The 17679-nt window shown below is 53.5% G+C and overlaps 1 protein-coding gene across 4 annotated transcripts; it reads left to right on the top strand.

Moving 5' to 3' along the window:
* The first annotated feature begins 591 nt into the window (after positions 1 to 591).
* FKBP8 (FKBP prolyl isomerase 8) lies at positions 592 to 14749 on the top strand. Of its 4 annotated transcripts, XM_053897279.1 has the most exons (9): positions 592 to 710; positions 2086 to 2408; positions 4556 to 4725; positions 4913 to 5001; positions 5279 to 5499; positions 6159 to 6331; positions 8115 to 8192; positions 8699 to 8830; positions 12502 to 14749. In XM_053897279.1, exons 2-9 carry the CDS (start codon positions 2111 to 2113, stop codon positions 12604 to 12606), a joined length of 1266 nt encoding a protein of 421 aa, XP_053753254.1. In that variant the 5' UTR covers positions 592 to 710; positions 2086 to 2110; the 3' UTR covers positions 12607 to 14749. The 4 variants fall into 4 exon arrangements, with proteins under 4 accessions (XP_053753254.1, XP_019271923.1, XP_019271925.1 ...); XM_019416378.2 differs by lacking the exon at positions 592 to 710 and having other exon boundaries at positions 5282 to 5499; XM_019416380.2 differs by lacking the exons at positions 592 to 710; positions 12502 to 14749 and adding an exon at positions 9248 to 9779 and having other exon boundaries at positions 5282 to 5499.
* Positions 14750 to 17679: the final 2930 nt, after the last annotated feature.

The raw sequence follows: 17679 nt of genomic DNA, 5'->3' as shown, positions 1-17679 counted from the left end.
TGCTCAGTCGCTCACCTAGCCACTAATTGAATTCCTTCTGTATGCAAAAGGCAACCTTCAGGGGATTACACAGACCACGCGAGGGTGGGGCGGGGATTCTGTGTGCTCTTGGGTGATCGCTCCCCTTCAGGACCTTGGGACCACGTCCGTAACTAGGGCTACAGGGTGGGTTATCCAGCAGTCCCAGAGCTGCCCTGATGGTCAAGACTGAGCTTTTTAAGGCAATACCTTTTAAGGCTGTCCTCCCCAAATCCCCCAAGGTGAGAGTGCGCGGATGGGGATGTTTATCCCCATTTTGCAGATGAGCAAGATGAAGCTCAGACGGGAGTAGATTCCCGCTAGGCAGCCCGGCGCGTATTGGCGAACAGACTTGGGTCTGTAGACCCTCCGCCTGCTACCCCCGCCCCTGCCCCCGCCCCGGTCCTCTTCCCCGTCCTGGTTCTCGCCCCCGCCCCCGCCCCCGTCCGGGGTGGCGCGGCAGTCTCTGCCCCTTTAAGAACGCCCCGCGGAAACAAGCAGGAAGAGGGTGGTGCTTTCTCCCAAGACGGATGTGCGCTGGAGCCAATGGGTGCTGCAGTCGCAGCAGCGGCGACCAATGGGCGTGGTGGGGGCGGGGCCGGGCGCCCGAGCCTGGTTCCCGAGGCGCGGCAGCCGCGGCTGGGGGCGGGGAGGGGGGCGCAGGACCCCAGGCGGGGGTCCCGGAGCCGGAGGCACGTGTCCCGGGGCGCCGGCAGGGTTGCCCCGGCTGGGGGCGCTACCCAGGCCTGGGCTGGTCTGGGTGCTGGGGCGGCGGGGGCTGGGGCCGATGGGCGGGGCCAAAGGCCGCGGGGGGAGGCGAACCGGTTGCGGGGGGAGCGGAGGGTCGGAGTGCTAGAGGGGGCGCGGCCGAGCGGGGGCAACCGGGGGTGGGGACCGAATGGGGCTGAAGGGAGTGGGTGGGGGCGCTGCTGCCAGAGAAGTGCAGGGCCTGGGCCCCCGAGGGGTGCGAGGGGTCGGGGGCCCCACACTGGTGGCGTCAAAGAGGCATGAAGCGTTGGGGCCCTGGGTGGGAGGTTGACGAAGAACCAGGCCTGGGCCGGGGGCGTCTAGAGGGCGTAGAGTGTTATGCGATCCGGAGAGGGGCGTCTGGGGACATCAGGGTGTTTACGGGTCGACTGAGTGGCTGCGGGGGTAGCTGGCCCGGGCTGGGGGCGGTGGTTGGGGGAGGGCGGAGGGCGAGTTATGCGGGCGCAGGGGATTGTGGGGGTAGGGGCTGGGAGGGTCTCAGAATATGGGGCCAAAGACCGGAAGGAGCAGGCAGGTGAGGGTTAGGGAGAGGATGCTGTGGGTTAGAATGATGGCTGGGCTCTACCAGCTCCGAGCTTGGGGCCTGGGGGAAGGGGACAGTTGATGGCCCAAGGAAGAGGCTGTAGAATCCCACGGGGGTCTTGATCACTCTTGTAAAGGAGGCTACTTTGAGAATGGTCTGGAGGCTTGAGAAGAGGAGAAAGGGCTCCCAGGGAAGAGTTTGGGCCAGGGTCTTTGGTGTTGGGGGAGTGGTATTAGGTTCAGGTTATGGAAAGAGAAGGCTTGGGATTTCTAGGTGGCTCCCCATAGGAGAAGGGGCAGCTGAAGGTAGGGAGCCCTGGTGAAGACTCAATTCCCTTTGGGCTCTAAAAATAGACTTCCTGAGACTTCAGTCGCCCTAAAAAAATCCCAGCACCCCCTTTGGGCATTTAATCAGATAAGCCCCAGGTTCAAATTCTGCCCCTGCAGTTGCCTTGCTCTGTGACCTTGGGTAAAATGACTTTGCCCCTCTGGGCCTCAATTTCCTTTGCTGCAAAATATGGGGGAGGGGAATGTTTCCTACTTCTCTGGGTATTTATAAAGACTAAAAGATAATTAGCTGTAATAATAGCTAACATTGTTTGGGACTGATTGATGTCCACGGCTTGGTGGTTCTTTCCTCACTACTATAGATGAGGAAATTGAGGCCTGGAGCCCCTGAGTCACACAGCAAGTGTTGGGCAGCGTGGCGAATGGATGCAGAGGAGAATTTGAGGGGCTGGGTGGTGGGATTCTTACCCCATCCATTCCCCCCACCAGGGCCAATTCCCGTCCCCCCAGCAGCATGGCATCCTGTGCTGAGCCCTCTGCCGCGGGCCCTGAGCCCGCTGCCCCACCGCCTGCTGGGGTCCCACCACTTGAGGACTTCGAGGTGCTGGATGGGGTGGAAGACGCAGAGGGCGAGGAGGAGGAGGAGGAGGAGGAGGAGGAAGATCTGAGTGAGCTGCCACCACTTGAAGACGTGGGGCAGCCTCCACTGGAGGAGGCTGAGCAGCCTGGGGCCCTGGCCCGAGAATTCCTGGCCGCCATGGAGCCTGAGCCCGAGCCCGCCCCAGCCCCTGATGAGTGGCTGGACATCCTGGGTAAGGAGCAGGGGTGGCTTGGGTTGACCCACAGGGCTTGGACAGCTCAGGTTCAGAAGTGACCTTGGCCTAGGCCCTCTTCTCCCCTGAGCCTCATTTTTCCTTCTCTGCTATGAAGTAGGTTTGAAATAAAACACGTAACCACGGTGATTGCCAGCCACAGGCAACTGGTTGAGATACTTCATGTTTAAGAATCCTTTTCATTGTCACATGCACACACGCACACGCACCTGGTGTTATGTCCCTGTTTCCCAGAGCTGCTAACAGAGGCTCAGAGGGGCTGAGTCACCTGCCCGGAGCCACACAGCCAGCACACCAGGCGCTGGCAGCTCCCAACCCCCACTGCTGCTTTTTTTGGCATTTGTCTGGCAAGTGCCTGTCTCCTGAAAATGTGTCCATGGGTCAGATGGATCTGCGGAACGTCCCATTTTGTTCATGCTTCTGTCTGGCTCATAGCACGCATGAGCATTGTAGCTGCTCAGAGAAGTCCTGCAAGAAAGAAACTAGGGGAACCCACCCATATGCCCCACCTCATGCTAACAACTCTGGAAACTAGAAAACCTTTTGCTACTGGGACTGATACCTAGCGTATTCGATAATGTCGGTGTCCGCTAATAAATATGTTAGTAAAACATCATTTTTACACTGTTGACACTAATGTTAAAATAAGAGTGTTAAATAACACGGATACCGATAATACAGAATTGTCACTGATATTATCTTTATTGCCGATAAAAGCATTGTTACTTCTAAAAATAACACCAGGTAATATTTACTGAGCACTGGTTCCGTGCCAGGCCTATTTTATCATATTTTATCCTCACGACAACCCTGTGATGTAATTCCTACCATATCCCCATTTTGCAAATGAGGAAACCGAGGCTCAGAGAAGTGGCGGTGCCTGCCCAAGGTCACACAGCCCCCCTGGCTATATTAGAATTTGGGAAGCTCTTTACTGATATTAAGAGCTGCCCTGCTGTCCTTCTGCACGCAAACCTGATTTTGTCCTTTTATATTTGAGCCAGCCACTTTCTGAGATCAGTATTTGGGCTTCTGTACGAGGAAACTGAGACCTTCAGAGGGTACTTGATTTCCCCAGGGTCTACCCCGGTGAGAGGCAGTGCCTGGTTGTAACCCTTCCAGGACACCCACCATTAGTGCCCAGAAACTTCTAGACACAGGGATCCCTAGGGATCCCCTAGGTCATTGGTTCTGAGACTGGATGTAGGGCATGTACAAGTCAAGGAGCAGCACAGAAATTTGGAACATTCTAGAATATTGCAGAATACCAGTCGATACTTTCTTGCCCTTAACTTTTAGTCTAAGGTACATTTCGAGTTGTGGTATATTCCAGACTGGTGGAATATTATGGAACGCAGATAAATGTCAGAATATGGGTGACTGTAGGTAGTATCAGTATGACAAGGCCCCACAGGTGTAAGCCCTCGATTGCCTGTGGTTGTCTTGGGATGTCAGTGGGTGTCTTTATTGTGGTTTGTAAGGGTGCTCGGCCTCGTGCCTGCTTAGTAGCTGTTGGCTGTGACCATTTGGCCATTCCTGTGATTGCTTGGGGCATGGAGAAAAACATGAGCTCTGGGGCCATCACAGGCACTTTTGCATATAGGCCCTCTGGCTCTGTTTAACTTTTAAATTTAGCGATGTGGTGCTTTGGTAGGAACACACGCCTGGCGTCACAGGCACTCTGCTAACCAAGCAAACTGCTCACTGGGTGTCTCCAGGGGTCCCCCTGACTACCTCATTTCATGGTGAGGTAAATTGAGGCCCAAATGTCAAGAGCTGGATTGGAACCAGGGGAGGAAGATGGGGGTGGCTCCAGAGTCTCTTTACTGGATATCCCCGCCAGCCTGACAATGCTGGGCAGGACAACTTTTCTCAGCCCTTTGCCCTGGACGAGTCTTAATTTTCTTAAGATGATGGTCAGACAGGCCATTATCATCACCCCTCAAGTTAATCCTTTAATGCCCAGTGTCCAGCCAGGGACAGTTCCAGAGGCATGGAATCACCTGCCCAGTAAGTGGCAGAGCAGCTGTTTGAGGCTCAGCTGAGTGCTGGGGGAGGGGTGCTCAGGGAGCAGGCACCCATCTAAGCCGCCTAGTGACAGGTTGCTCGTCCCTGGTCCCCGGCAGGCAATGGGCTGTTAAGGAAGAAGACGCTGGTCCCAGGCCCACCCGGCTCAAGTCGCCCAGCTAAAGGCCAGGTAGTCACTGTGCAGCTGCAGACTTCGCTGGAGAACGGCACTCGGGTGCAGGAAGAGCCAGAGCTGGTGTTCACGCTGGGCGACTGCGATGTCATCCAGGTGGGAAGGGGCGAGGGGACTGGCAGCTGCCCTGGGGTTGAGCAGAGGAGGCCAGGCGGGATGGAGGGGAGGTGGTGGTGGCTGGCAGGGGCTGGGCTTGGGGGCCGGGAGATGGGGGGGCCAGAGCAAACGTGGCGTTGCTGCTCTGCACCTGAGCCTGCCTGACCCCTTGCCCTTACACACCCAGGCCCTGGATCTCAGCGTTCCGCTCATGGATGTGGGGGAGACAGCTATGGTCACTGCTGATTCCAAGTACTGCTATGGCCCCCAGGGCAGGTGAGAACCTGTCACCAGCAGGGTCCCCATGGGGGACCCCTTTGCCTGCCAATTTTATATAAAAGAAACAGACTTAGGGAAGGGAAGTTACTCTCCAAGTCAGGTAGCTCATGGGTGGTAAGTTACTTCCCTTTCGGTGTACTGAGGAGGGGGTGACGGTGGGGCCAGCTCCAAGACTTGAACCCTTTCCCCCCCTGCTCCCTAGCTAAACCGGCATGTCTGAGGTTCATTCATAGTGGCCGCTGGGTCTGAGTGCTGCTCTTGCCCCATCCCCCAGCAGGAGCCCATACATCCCCCCCCACGCGGCCCTGTGCCTGGAAGTGACCCTGAAGACTGCCGTGGATGGACCCGACCTGGAAATGCTCACGGGGCAGGAGCGTGTGGCTCTGGCCAACCGGAAGCGGGAGTGTGGCAATGCCCACTACCAGCGGGCCGACTTCGTGTTGGCTGCCAATTCCTACGACCTCGCCATCAAGGCCATCACCTCTAGCGCCAAAGGTGACTGCCAGGTCAAATCTTGCCATTCCCCTGCAGAGGCATCCACTAGTGTGCCAGAAACTTCCCTCTGCCACAGTGGGCCTCAGACTCTGAGTGTTCTAGAATATTCCAGAGTATGGATAGATGTTCAGCTATTCCTAATCTTTAGGTTAGGGTCCACTCCGGAGTTGCAGCGTATCCCTGATCAGTGGAATGTTACAGACGCAGGTGTATGTAGGAATGTGGGTGGCTGTAGACCGTGTCAATCCATGTGCCCTGTGTTAGGCCTTTGCGTTGCTTAGCCTCCATCTTACAGACTCCTTGATAGCGCCCTAAGGTTGGCGCTGGTCTTGGTGTATGTTAGAAATAGGGAAACTGAGACCAGAGGACTCATGGAACAGATGGCAGGGGCTGGGCTTGGGGGATCAGATGATGGAGGCCCCGCCACTGGGAACTCAGAGCCCCCTTTCCCAGTCTCCTGTGACGGGGATACTCCGAGGCCCTCCCCACCCAGGCTCCTCTGCCATGAGGTACAGAAGGAGTGGGCCTTGGCCTGAGTCACACAGCATACGGGGCGCATTTCCCCGAAGTGGAAGGCGGCCGTCGCTCCGCAGATGGGCAGTGGTGGGGGCCTGGCAGTGTGGTAACCACTGCCGTGGTTGAGCACCATCCTCCCACAGTGGACATGACATTCGAGGAGGAGGAGCAGCTCCTGCAGCTGAAGGTGAAATGTCTGAACAACCTGGCAGCCTCCCAGCTGAAGCTGGACCACTATCGTGCAGCGCTGCGCTCCTGCAGCCTCGTGCTTGAGCACCAGCCCGACAACATCAAGGCGCTCTTCCGCAAGGGCAAGGTGAGCTGTGGGCTGCAGATGGATGGACCGCCAGCCACGGGCAGATGGGCATAGGCCGCAGGTGGGCAGGCTAGTTCCCCCACCCAGAACAGTGGTTCCAGACTCTGAATTTGAGATGGGCATAAGCATCAGCCAACCAAGCTCTCTGGGGTACAAGTGGGGAACCTGAGTCCTAGACAGGTGCTTTGGTATGGCCTGAATCCCAGTAATTCATTGACTGAGGCCAGACTTGAATCCTAGGTCCTATTATCCCTGACACCGCGGGGTAGCCTATTGGTGACTGCTCCTTGCATGTAATCCTCCATGGTTCCCATCTTTGTCGGAATAAAAGCCAAGTCCTCACTGCAGCCCTTGGGGCTCTGAGTCATCTGGTCCCCTGCCATCGCCTTCTGCCTCTCCTCTTCATCCTGCTCAGCTTCCTCGCTGTTCCTGCCCAGGCCAGGTCTACTCCCACCCTAGTGACTTTGCACAGTTTATGCCCTCTGCCTGAGACATGCATACCCCAGATCCCCCCCGCCCCCCCCATGGGCCCCTCTCTGATCCCTTCAGGTCTTTGCTTTGATGTCATCTCCTCAGGAAGCTCTCCCGGCCACACACCCCTGCCCCCCTGCCCTGTCTTCATGTTTTCCATGTTGTCGTCAGCATTGACAGGTGTCATCATGGCTGTTACCTCCCTTGAGAGAAGCTGGAGATTTTGTCTGGCTCACTTGGTGTGAAATCTCTAGCCCTGCAAACAGGGCCAGGTACACAGGGGGTACCCAGTAAGTGCTGTGGAATGTAGGGATGAATTTGGCCTGTGAAGATTTGACCGTAATTGCTTTCGCCCCCATTTTTGTTGATCCTTGCCCTTGTGTATATGTGTGTGTGTGTGTGTGTGTGTGTGTGTCTGTGTGTGTGTCTGTGTCTGTGCGTATGTGTGTGTTGACAGGGAGTTCAGCACCTTTTATCAGTGAATGGAGGAAATTGAGATACAAGCAAATGGTGGATCACCCAGCCTGTTGATGAGAGGCATGAACAGGGCCTTTCTCCACCCAGCATTTTTAAAGCACTTGTGTGTAAAGTTCTGTGTAGAAACTTGGGAAGAAAATGCTGCCCCTATTTTTCAAAGGTTTATAATCCTCTTGGGGGCAGTGGGATTGTCTGCTAATGTGGTCTCATGCATGTTTGTATCTGCTGGTTGTAGTGACAGAAACGTTCTCAAACTGATTCAAGCAAGAGGAGGAATTAATAGCTTGTGGAACTGCCAGGGTGTTTGGCTTCAGGGATGGCTGGATCCAGGCATTAGCAATGTTGTGAGGATGCTGTGCCTGTCTGCTATGGGTTTCCCTCTCAACGTGACCAAGATGCTGCTTCTTACCCCCTCAAAAGACCAAGGCTTCCATCCTCCCCACTTAGCATCTGGTCTCTGAGTGACACCAGCATTGTTCAGGCTGGATCTCATTGGCTGGCTCTGAATCATCCACTGTAGCCAAAGCTTTGGAAACATTCACCTGGCTTCTTGAACCAGCCAGGGTGGCGAGGGAGGAGGTGAGGCCACACCCAGGTCTCCTGCAGAGGCTGAGACTGACATGTAGGGGTGGGAGCAGATTGGGATGACACCGCCTAGTGGGGCGCTCATGTAGTCGGAGGGCTCGGGAGTGAAGGTGGCTGGAACCCTGGGGTGGTTGTTGGTGATAGATTTGGGACTAGTCAGGGTGGCCAGGAGCCTGGCAGGGCTGGGTCTTTTGAAGACGACCACGGTCCGTTGTGGTTCTGGAGTGATGCCATCCATTTCCTCCCACAGGTGCTGGCCCAGCAAGGGGAGTACAGTGAGGCCATCCCCATTCTGAGGGCAGCCCTGAAGCTGGAACCTTCCAACAAGGTGAGCAGACAGGAGATGCCCTTGGGACTTGTCCTGCCAGCCTATCTGGGAAGTCATCCTGGAGTCTTGTTGTTCTTGCTGTGGTTTTCCCTATGGTGTTCCAGCCTGGGGAGTGACAGGGGATCGGTGGCTGAAGAGCCACAGCCAGCTGGCTGAGACCGTCACGACTCCTGCATAGGTGGTCTGGGCTCAGCCCTCCCGCACGGGGATCCCAGAGGCCAAGGGTGCCACTAACCGGGGCCGTGTCAATGTCTTCAGCTTTTCTCCTGGAATCTTCCTCTCTCCTGGCCACCTTGTGCTCTGCCTCCTCCACTGGTTACCTAGGGGGATAGAGATGGGGCCCCTACTTTGCTGATGCCCAGAGAGGGGCAGGTGGGACTTCCATGTCCCAGTGGACCCAGTCCAAAGTGACCAGGGGCCACAGAAAGGCAGAGCATCAGAGATGATGGTCCAGTTAGATGGTCAGGTTGCATGTTCTTAGCCCAATTGACACCCACCTCTTGCAGACGATCCACGCAGAGCTCTCGAAACTGGTGAAGAAGCACGCAGCTCAGCGGAGCACAGAGACCGCCCTGTACCGGAAAATGCTGGGCAACCCCAGCCGGCTGCCTGCCAAGTGTCCTGGCAAGGGTGCCTGGGTGAGCTGGGGCTGGCAGGCACAGGGATGCTCCCAGAGGAGGGGTAGGGGCTAAGGGTGGGGCACACCACGCAGAAGGAGTTTCTTCATTTTGCAAGGATTGATGTCCTTGTCAACCGGGCTGGACCATGCTGGAGACACAGAGAAGCCCCAGCCCTGTGTGGCCAGGGCTGGAGCAGGAGATGGAACACAATTTCGAGGGCTCAGGGCAGGGAATGATAGTGCTTCCAGAGGGGAAGGGGAAGTGTTCCAGAACAGGGGAGATTCGATGCTTGAGTAGGAGTTTGCCAGAAGGCAGGAAAGGCATTGTCCAGCAATGGTTTGCTGGGAGGCCTCTTTCGGCCGTGTTGGTAGGTGAAGACCAGGGTATCTGTCTTGACCACCCTCCGGCCTTCTCTTCCCTCCCCTTTATCCACAGTCCATCCCATGGAAGTGGCTGTTTGGGGCGACTGCCGTTGCCCTGGGGGGCGTGGCTCTCTCTGTGGTCATCGCTGCCAGGAACTGACCACCCAGGTGGCCACCACCCCTTCGCACACCGTGGACCCCACCCCGCGCTCCCTGACTTCCCCAGGCTCCCTGTCAACTGCCCTGTCTGATCTAGCCCCCTCCTCTGGGGCGGGAGCAGTGAGGTTTGGGGGCCATGTGGCCCTAGTGAGCCAGGAGGGACTATGGCCCTATAGGAGGAAATTGAGGCAGGGCCCGGGCTCCATATCCAGCCCGGGGGGAGGGGGCCCTCATTCCTCCAGACCCAATTTCCACTCCCACCCCCACCCCCTTGGGTTTGGTCTCAGCAGAGGCCGGCTTCAGTTTCTCCTTCCCAACAGGCCTGGGGGCAGCCCTTTCCTGACCCAGTCCCTCTCCAAGCACCACCACCCACCCACCCCGCCTGCTGCCCTCTGTCCAGGTTCTCCCTCCTACCCATTCTGTGAAATAAAGCCTCCTACCCCGCACTCTGCTGGCTCCAGTACCTTCTTCTGCTGTCACTTGGGGCGGGGCCAGAGACAGCCTGTGTCACATCCAGGGTCATGCAGGACTAGAGTTGGGGGTGTCTCCTCTCAGACCACAGCAGACCTGCTTTACACAGGGGGAAATGGAGGCCTGGAGAAGTGGGGCAAGGTGTTCAGGGTACCCAGCTGGACTCCGCAGGAGTTCACACCCAGCTGTGCCGGTTACCCCACTGCTGTCCTCTCTGTTGCCCCATCTGAAGATGGGGATCCTGGCAGGATCTAACTGGGTGCTGTGCTGAGACTTCAGTGGCCACAGGGGTCTGGCTGTGCTGCACGCTGACAGCCCCGTGTCTGGGTAGCAGCGCGGCCAGTGCAGAGGCCCTGGAGCAGGGGTGAGCCTGATGTGTTCAGGGTTGAGCAGAGTGTGTGGTCAGCAGAACTGGACCCTGCAGGGCCTCAGGGACTATGGAGAGGGGTTGGGGTTGATTCCAGGAGCTCCTCTTGATTTTGTTTAGTTTTTCTCCCAATCTGAGGCTGTAGGATCATCTCCTTTAAATGCTGTGTACCATCACAGCCAGAACAGGTAGAGCCAGTGTTCAGTCCTCTGTCAATGCAGCACCTGAGACCCTTCTCAAGGCTTCATCCTGCCTCCAGGAAAGGAGATCTCTGGGAATAGATCACCGTTAAGGATCTGTCCTGCACCTGTCCCCTTACAGCCCAGGAGGGAAAGCCATTGGCCACAGCCACTCAGCAGAAGGTAGCAATCAGGCCTTGACCTTGCCTGCACCAGGCCCTTGCTCTATAAGCCTGTGGACACAGATCTGTGGACACCGATCTGTTGGTGGCTTGAACCCTCCTTTCCGCCATTCAGCCCCCTTAGGCTTCTACTTTGTACTCAGACAGGAGGGGGGCTCTGTGAGTGGTGCTGGGGTAAGGGCTGTGGGTTGGCCAGGCTCAGGGGACTGGAGTCCCAGGTAGGACACCCCCCCCCCCTTTCCTCAGACTTGCTGACCTCAGGTTGGGAAGCTGGCCTGAGGGGTGGCCAGTGGGATGGTGGGCTGGCTAGGGTGACTTCCTGGCGGAGGTTGTGAGAGTAACCACTGCCATCATTCCCAAGTGGCGATCACGTCTGTCATGGCACTCGTCCACCGGGTACCCACGGCGGCCTCATGCTGTGTCCATTTTTCACACATTCTGGAGGCAAGTTCTTTGTCAGGTAGTATATTATGAATATTTTCCCCATTCTGTAGCTCACTTTTCATTTTCTTAGAGCAGATATTTTTAATGAAGTCCAATTTATCAGCTTTTTCTACCTTTCTGTGTGCTTTTTGTCAATATTTGCTAAATCTAGTTTGTAGGGATATTTTTAGGCTTTTTTTTTTTTTTTCTGTTTAACGTCTATTTATTTATTTTGAGAGAGAGAGAGAATCCCAAGCAGGCTCTGTCCTGTCAGCACAGAGCCCAACGTGGGGCTTGATCCCACAAACTGTGAGATCATGACCTAAGCTGAAATTAAGAGTTGGATGTTTAACCGACTGAGCCACTCAGACGCTCCTAGGCTTTCTTTTAAATGGTTTATGGCTTCAACTTTTCTATGGAGACTACAGTTCACTTTCAGTGAACATTTGTATATAGTGTAAGGTTGGAGTTAAGGTTCATTTTTTCCCCTATAGCTATCCAGTTGTTCCAGAAACATCTGTGGGGAAGACCTTCTCTTCCCTAGTGAGTTACTGTGGCAGCTTTGTAAAAAAATCAGTTGACCACACACGTGAGTCTTCTGGCCCCTACTCCATGCTGAGGGTCTCTGTGTCCTCTTTGTGGGTCCCACACTGGGTCCCATGCTGTCTTGAAGACTAGTTTTTTAGTAACAGTGGAGTCCGGCTGAGTGTGTCTTCTCCCTTTGCTCCAAGGATTTTTTGGTTGTGCCCATTATTAGCTGAGCAGATCGAGGCTCAGAAAAGAGTCAGCTCCTGTCCAGGGTCCCATCACCCAAGAAACAATAGGCGGGATTAGGCCCAGGTCAGCCTGCCTCCAGAGCCCATGCTCTGACCCCCAGCCAATTCTACACCTCTCTGCAAGTTATAGCCAGAAATGAGAGAGGCTTTGAATGCCATCGCCAGAAGTGTGAAGTTTAGAACGTTCATTCCTTTGGTCATTTTAGCCTCAATTGTGTGAATGGGGTGGGTGGGGTAGGGTGTCCAGGATGAGGGGCATTGAAGTGTCCCTGAAGACTCAGGAGTCCTTTAGCAGGCATAAAGAGTGCTCCCAGGACTGGCATGGCATGTCAAAGGTGTGCCGGCTGGGCAGTACGTGATACATTCAGAGGACAGCTAGGATGGATATTCTTTCATATGAAAACAGGTATCAGTGCCTCCTGTGTACTTGGTCCTAGGCAATGACTCAGCCTTGCCTTGCCCTTGAAGGGTACAGCTCACAGTGGGCTGTGAATTGGAAGTGAGCATGATAGAATGAGCTGTGTGTGTGTGTGTGTGTGTGTGTGTGTGTGTGTATGGGGGGCGGGGGGAGAGGGAGGCACTCACATCTCCTGAGCACTTTGATGAAGCATCCTTTGCATGCCTCCATCTCATGTCATCCCTAAAGGACGAGCTCCTGGGGCGTGGGTGAGGGCTGGCTGGAGTCACCCAGCGTGGTACCATTAGGTCCCTGAATGCCTGTCCTCTGTTTTTCCTCCTGGTGGAACTCACCTCCACTCCTTTCCATGCAGATAGGGCTGGTTCCCCACCAGCCTTCAGGGATGGATCTGCAACCCAGGCCTGACCAATCAGAGCGTTCTAGCACCCTGGCCACAGTGATTGGCTCCACACTGTGACCCACAACGAGCCAATCAAAGCCTTCCCTGAAACTTCTGGACCCAGAGGAAGTAGATACCCTTCTACTCTAGAGGATGCTGAGTTGGGGCTGATGGCCTGGTACTGCTGTGGTTATCTTTGTTTCTATGAAGAGGGTCCTGAGAGTGAAGGCCATCCAGAGAGCAGAGCTGAGAGAGAGACTGAGTCACGGTGATCCTATTCAGCTCCTGGAGCTAGCTGTGCCCCGCCCCAGGTCTATCATTTCTTCACTCTTTTGAGCCAATAATTGTTTTTGCCTGAGTCAGCCTGGATTTTCTGTTGCATGTGGGCATTTAGAGGAGGGAAGTCTTCTGGGCTGTTATCAGTTTTGTTCTATGGCCTGGTGTGTCCTCCTCAGGGAGCCTCCCTGACTGGGCAGAGGACAGAAAGGAGTAATCATAAATGCTTGTGGACAGATGGATGGGTGAAAGGAGGAAAATTACCATGGAGGGGATCGGCTGTGGAGCCATCAGAGTCCCCTAAGCATGAAAGTGTTTTAACTGACTTTGAACATTTTCCAGAAGGTATAGCCAGCACACAGGCCACCTTTGAGGAAGAGTCTGCATGGTCATCACTATAAACTCTTTCCAGGTAATGCTAGGCCGTACCTTCTTCATTGCTCACGGTGAGGATAATACAGCTGATCCATGAAGCAAAATGGTGGTTTGGGGACACTTGGAGACCCACCTGATACAGATCAGTAAAGAAGTAAGTCAGCAGACCTAGGCTGTCCAAGCCCTGCACGTTCCCAAGAAAGGACTGGCCCTCGGTCTGCTCCTGGCAGGTCACATCTACGTCTAAGTTCTTGGGATGTCCTGACCGATAAAAGTGTCTGTTTATTTAAGACCTTGGGCCACACCAGAGAGTCTATGCTAATAATATACTTTAGGGTGGGGCTTTTAGCCAAATGGTATCAACTTGACCTATGGAGGGGCTGGAGACTGAGGTCAAGCACATGGGTGGTCAGCCTTCCTCCCCAGTAGAAACTCTGGATAATGAGGCTCGGGTGAGCTTCCCTGGTTGGCAGTACTGTGTGTGTGTGTGTTGTCGCAAAGGTTGTGACAGGTCTGCACCTGGACGCTTGTGCCTGGTTTCTCCAGGGCTCTGCCTCACGCATTCTCCTCCTTTGAGGACTTTAGACTGTCCTTTCACTGTGATCAACCATAGCCATGAACAGAACAGCTTTTCTGAGTTCTGTGGATCCTTCTAGTCAATCATCAAACCTGAGCGTAGTCTTGGGGATCCCCAACAACAGATGTCTTTACTCCCTGTCCCAAGAAGGACTGTTAGCCTCCCCGATGCACAGATGAGGCCTGAGGGCCTACAAGCTAGACTTGCTGGCTCTGAGATGCCCAGCTGAGGGGGCAGTGAAGCAGGCATTGGACCCTGAGGCTGCATGCTGGCTGCCCCACCACGTAGAGGGGCTCTCTCCAAAGTGAGTGCCCTAATGAGTGCTTGCATCCTGTCTGCTGCAAAGTAGTATGTTTCAGAATCCCTGAGGCTCATTTGCTGACTGAACAACTGAGTTTGTAGGAGGCTGTGGGACAGGTGTGCAGAGATGTGGCTCCTAGGGCTAGGGGCTGCAGAAATTTTAAGGTGTTCCCGAGATTTCTTATTCTATATCATCCCAGGACTAGAAGTGGGACAGATCTCATTCCTGTGATTAAGTTATTGGGCCAACTGACTTTAAGACATGGGGATAATCTGAGTGGGCCTGACTCACTGGTTGCAGACGAGGAAATCAGAGGGATTTGAACCATGAGAGGGGTTCAGCATTCAACACTCAGAATTCTCCCTCTCAATAGAGGGAGGCTTTCTCTTACTGAGATGGAGGAGGCCATGTGGCTAGCACCTGAGAGTGGCCCCCAGCTGACAGAAAGGAAATGGGGACTATAGTCCTACAACCACCAGGAAATGAGTTCTGCCAACAGGCTCAAGAAGCTTGGATATGGATCCTTCTCCAGTTGAGCCTCGGGATGAGGATGTAGTCCAGCCAACACCTCCATTGCAGCTTCATGAGACCTTGAGCAGAGGACCAGTTAAAACATATCACTCCCGGGCACTGTGAGATAATTTCTGACTCCCAGGCACTGTGAGATAATAAATGTTTATTGTTTTAAGCCACTAAGTTTGAAGTATTTTGTTATATAGCAGTATATAACTAATACACATATTAGTAATAGCTATTAGCAATAGCTGACTAATGGTGTTCATCCCAGTGTGGTTTAAAATTTTTTTTTTTTAACGTTTATTTTATTTTTGAGACAGAGGGAGACAGAGCATGAACGGCGGAGGGTCAGAGAGAGAGGGAGACACAGAATCTGAAACAGGCTCCAGGCTCCGAGCGGTCAGCACAGAGTCCGACGCGGGGCTTGAACTCACGGACCGCGAGATCATGACCTGAGCCGAAGTCGGCCGCTTAACCGACTGAGCCCCCCAGGCGCCCCCCAGTGTGGTTTAAAAACACATAAACTGCAAACAACATAAAGATGTGACAGAAAGGGATTATATATATAAACTGTTGTAAACTCATTAATAATGATTTCCAGGGGTGCCTGGGGGGCTCAGTCGGTTAAGCGTATGACTTTTGGCTCAGGCCTTAATCTCGCGGTTCATGAGTTCAAGACCCTGCATCGGGCTCTGGGCTGACAGCTCAGAGCCTGGTGCCTGCTTCAGGTTCTGTGTCTCCCTCTGTCTCTCTGCCCCCCCCACTCCCTTTTTCTCTCTCTCTCAAAACTAAACATTAAAAAAAATAATAATAATTACTTCCATGATGATGCTATTTGTCATTGGTCCAGGGCCCAGCTTTTGTGTAAATGCCATTATTATCCCTGTTTTATGATGTGAGCACACTGAGAAGGGTAAGACATGTCCAAAGCCATATAGGGGATGAGGAGCAGACTAGAGTCACTGTTCCCATCATAGAGCTAGACCTTCTGCAATGAGCTGGCCAGGTGGAGTGCACACCCAGGGGCCATCCCATTGGACCAACCAGCTTCAAATTCCTTGGGTCAAGTAGTTTTGCTTTTTTTTAATAAAAAATTTTTAATGTTTATTTATTTTTGAAAGAGAAAGATCGAGTGTGAGTGGGGAAGGGGCAGAGAGAGAGGGAGACACGGAATCTGAAGCAGGCTCCAGGCTCTGAGCTGTCAGCCCAGAGCCTGATGCTGGGCTCAAACTCGTGAACTGTGAGATCATGACCTGAGCCAAAGTCAGATGCTTAACCAACTGAGCCTCCCAGGCACCCCTGGGTGACGTAGTTCTTAGAGACTTTGGAGGGCGTGCCAATGGCTGATGGTTCCTCCATTATCGTTCCTGGGGTTCCATTGGGAGCCACTGGAGCATTAAGGGTAAAGTGGAGAAATGCTTGGTACTAAGCAGCAGAGCCCATGGTTCTGTGCTCTTAATTCTCTTGACTTCTCCAAGTCTTGGTTTCCTCATCTGGCGGATGAGTCCAAACCACTGCATTCACTCCCAAAGGCAGTCGTGGATGCCAAGCACAGAACCTGGTGTATTTTGAGCACTCAATATTCCTACTGTTGTCTATTTCTCAGATAAATCCACAGAGGCTCAGAAAGGGGTCATGCCTTTTCCACTGTCACACAGGGAGCTGGTCAGCCTTCAAAGCTGGCTCCTCCTGCGTTCTCCATTCAGCAGTCCACCTGTCTCTACCCTCCCCATCCTCTACTCTGACCAACCGCTCCTCACCTGCCTTATTCCTGCCCTTCCGTGATCCCTCTAGGCACTGAGCCCTGCCTACTCCAATATTTACCTGGCCCAGCTCCTGGATAAACAGCTGGGCACAGACAGTGGGCAGAGGGGTCAGTGTGCGTGAGCAAGTGCTGGCATCTTCCCTGTAGGATGGACTGACCCCAGGTGAAGGGTAGAGGATTCCAGAGTTTTAACCCTTAAGCCTTAGGCAGGCTGCGGTTGGAATCTCTGTGGCAGCATGTGAAAACTTTCTGAGCCTGATTCTCATCTACAAAACTGGCTGGTAGTTGTGTTGTGAGAATTAAATGAGATCATTTATTCATTCAACACTCATTTCCTGAGCAGCTACTCCATGCTAGGCCCTGGGCTGAGGGTGTTCAATGAAGAAATATAGAGAAAGGGACCCAGGTTTTAGAGGCAGGGTGAAGGGTAATCAAGAGGGCTCTGGGTCAGAAAGATCTTAAGTTCAAGTTCTAGCCAGCCCACTCATTGGCAGGGCCAATACCCTTGAGTGCTTGCCTCATGCCTCTGAGCCTTAGTTTCTCCATTTGTAAATGGAGATGTTAATGGCAGTTACGGGAAAAGGTTTCAAGGAGTCTAGCATGGCCTTGGGGTCAGCAGTTCATGGTCAGATGATAGTGCCAACTTGGCAGCGGTGGGCAGATCTAAGGAGATCACCTGAGTAGAGATAGACAGAAGGCAGGCCCCTGAACTTCACCTTCCTCTCTCACCTTAAAATCTTCATCCTATGACTACTGTCTGTAATTAGATTGAAGGGAAAAAGAAAACAAATTGAGAACTTTCCATAGGTTAGGATACCCAGGAGCCCAGGAGAAGCTTGCCTGGACAAGCCAGACCTGGTCTCCAGCCTCAGTTTCCCCACCTGTAAAATGAGAGATTGATAAAATTGCAGTTCCTGTGAAAAAACAGTCTGGCAGGTCCTTGAAAGGTTAAACAATTACCATAGAACCTAATAATTTCACTCTTAGGTATAGACTCAAGAGAGGGGAAAATATTTGCCCACACAAAAGCTTGTACATTGAGTGTTCACAGCAGCACTGTTTATAATAGTCAAATGGTGGAAACAACCTAAATGTCCATCAGTGGATGAATGAGTAAACAAAATGTGGCCCATCCACACAATGGAATATTAGTCATAAAAGTGAATGAATTATTGATACATGCTACAACGGGACCAGCCTTGAATATATTAACCTTGAAAACGAAACAGCCAGTTATTTTCCCAATGAAATGGGCTTATTCAGGAATAGCAGAGGAATTGCAACTCAGGACATGCAAGCTAGGGTATCGGCAAAACCAAACAAAAGAGATGAAACATTACC

This window comes from Panthera pardus, unplaced genomic scaffold (genome assembly GCF_024362965.1).
Source record: "Panthera pardus isolate Hobbes unplaced genomic scaffold, ASM2436296v1 HiC_scaffold_8, whole genome shotgun sequence".
In the NCBI taxonomy this organism is placed as follows: domain Eukaryota; kingdom Metazoa; phylum Chordata; class Mammalia; order Carnivora; family Felidae; genus Panthera; species Panthera pardus.
The sequence above is the reverse complement of the archived record's forward strand: the minus strand, read 5'-3'. Positions and strand labels throughout refer to the sequence as shown.

Excerpts from the sequence above, each read along its gene's own strand:
- FKBP8 (XM_053897279.1), top strand. The coding sequence starts at position 2,111 with ATGGCATCCTGTGCTGAGCCCTCTGCCGCGGGCCCTGAGCCCGCTGCC. Across the intron at positions 4,726-4,912 it reads GCGACTGCGATGTCATCCAG|GCCCTGGATCTCAGCGTTCC; the intron begins GTGGGAAGGGGC and ends TTACACACCCAG. Across the intron at positions 8,831-12,501 it reads GTCCTGGCAAGGGTGCCTGG|ATAGGGCTGGTTCCCCACCA; the intron begins GTGAGCTGGGGC and ends CTTTCCATGCAG.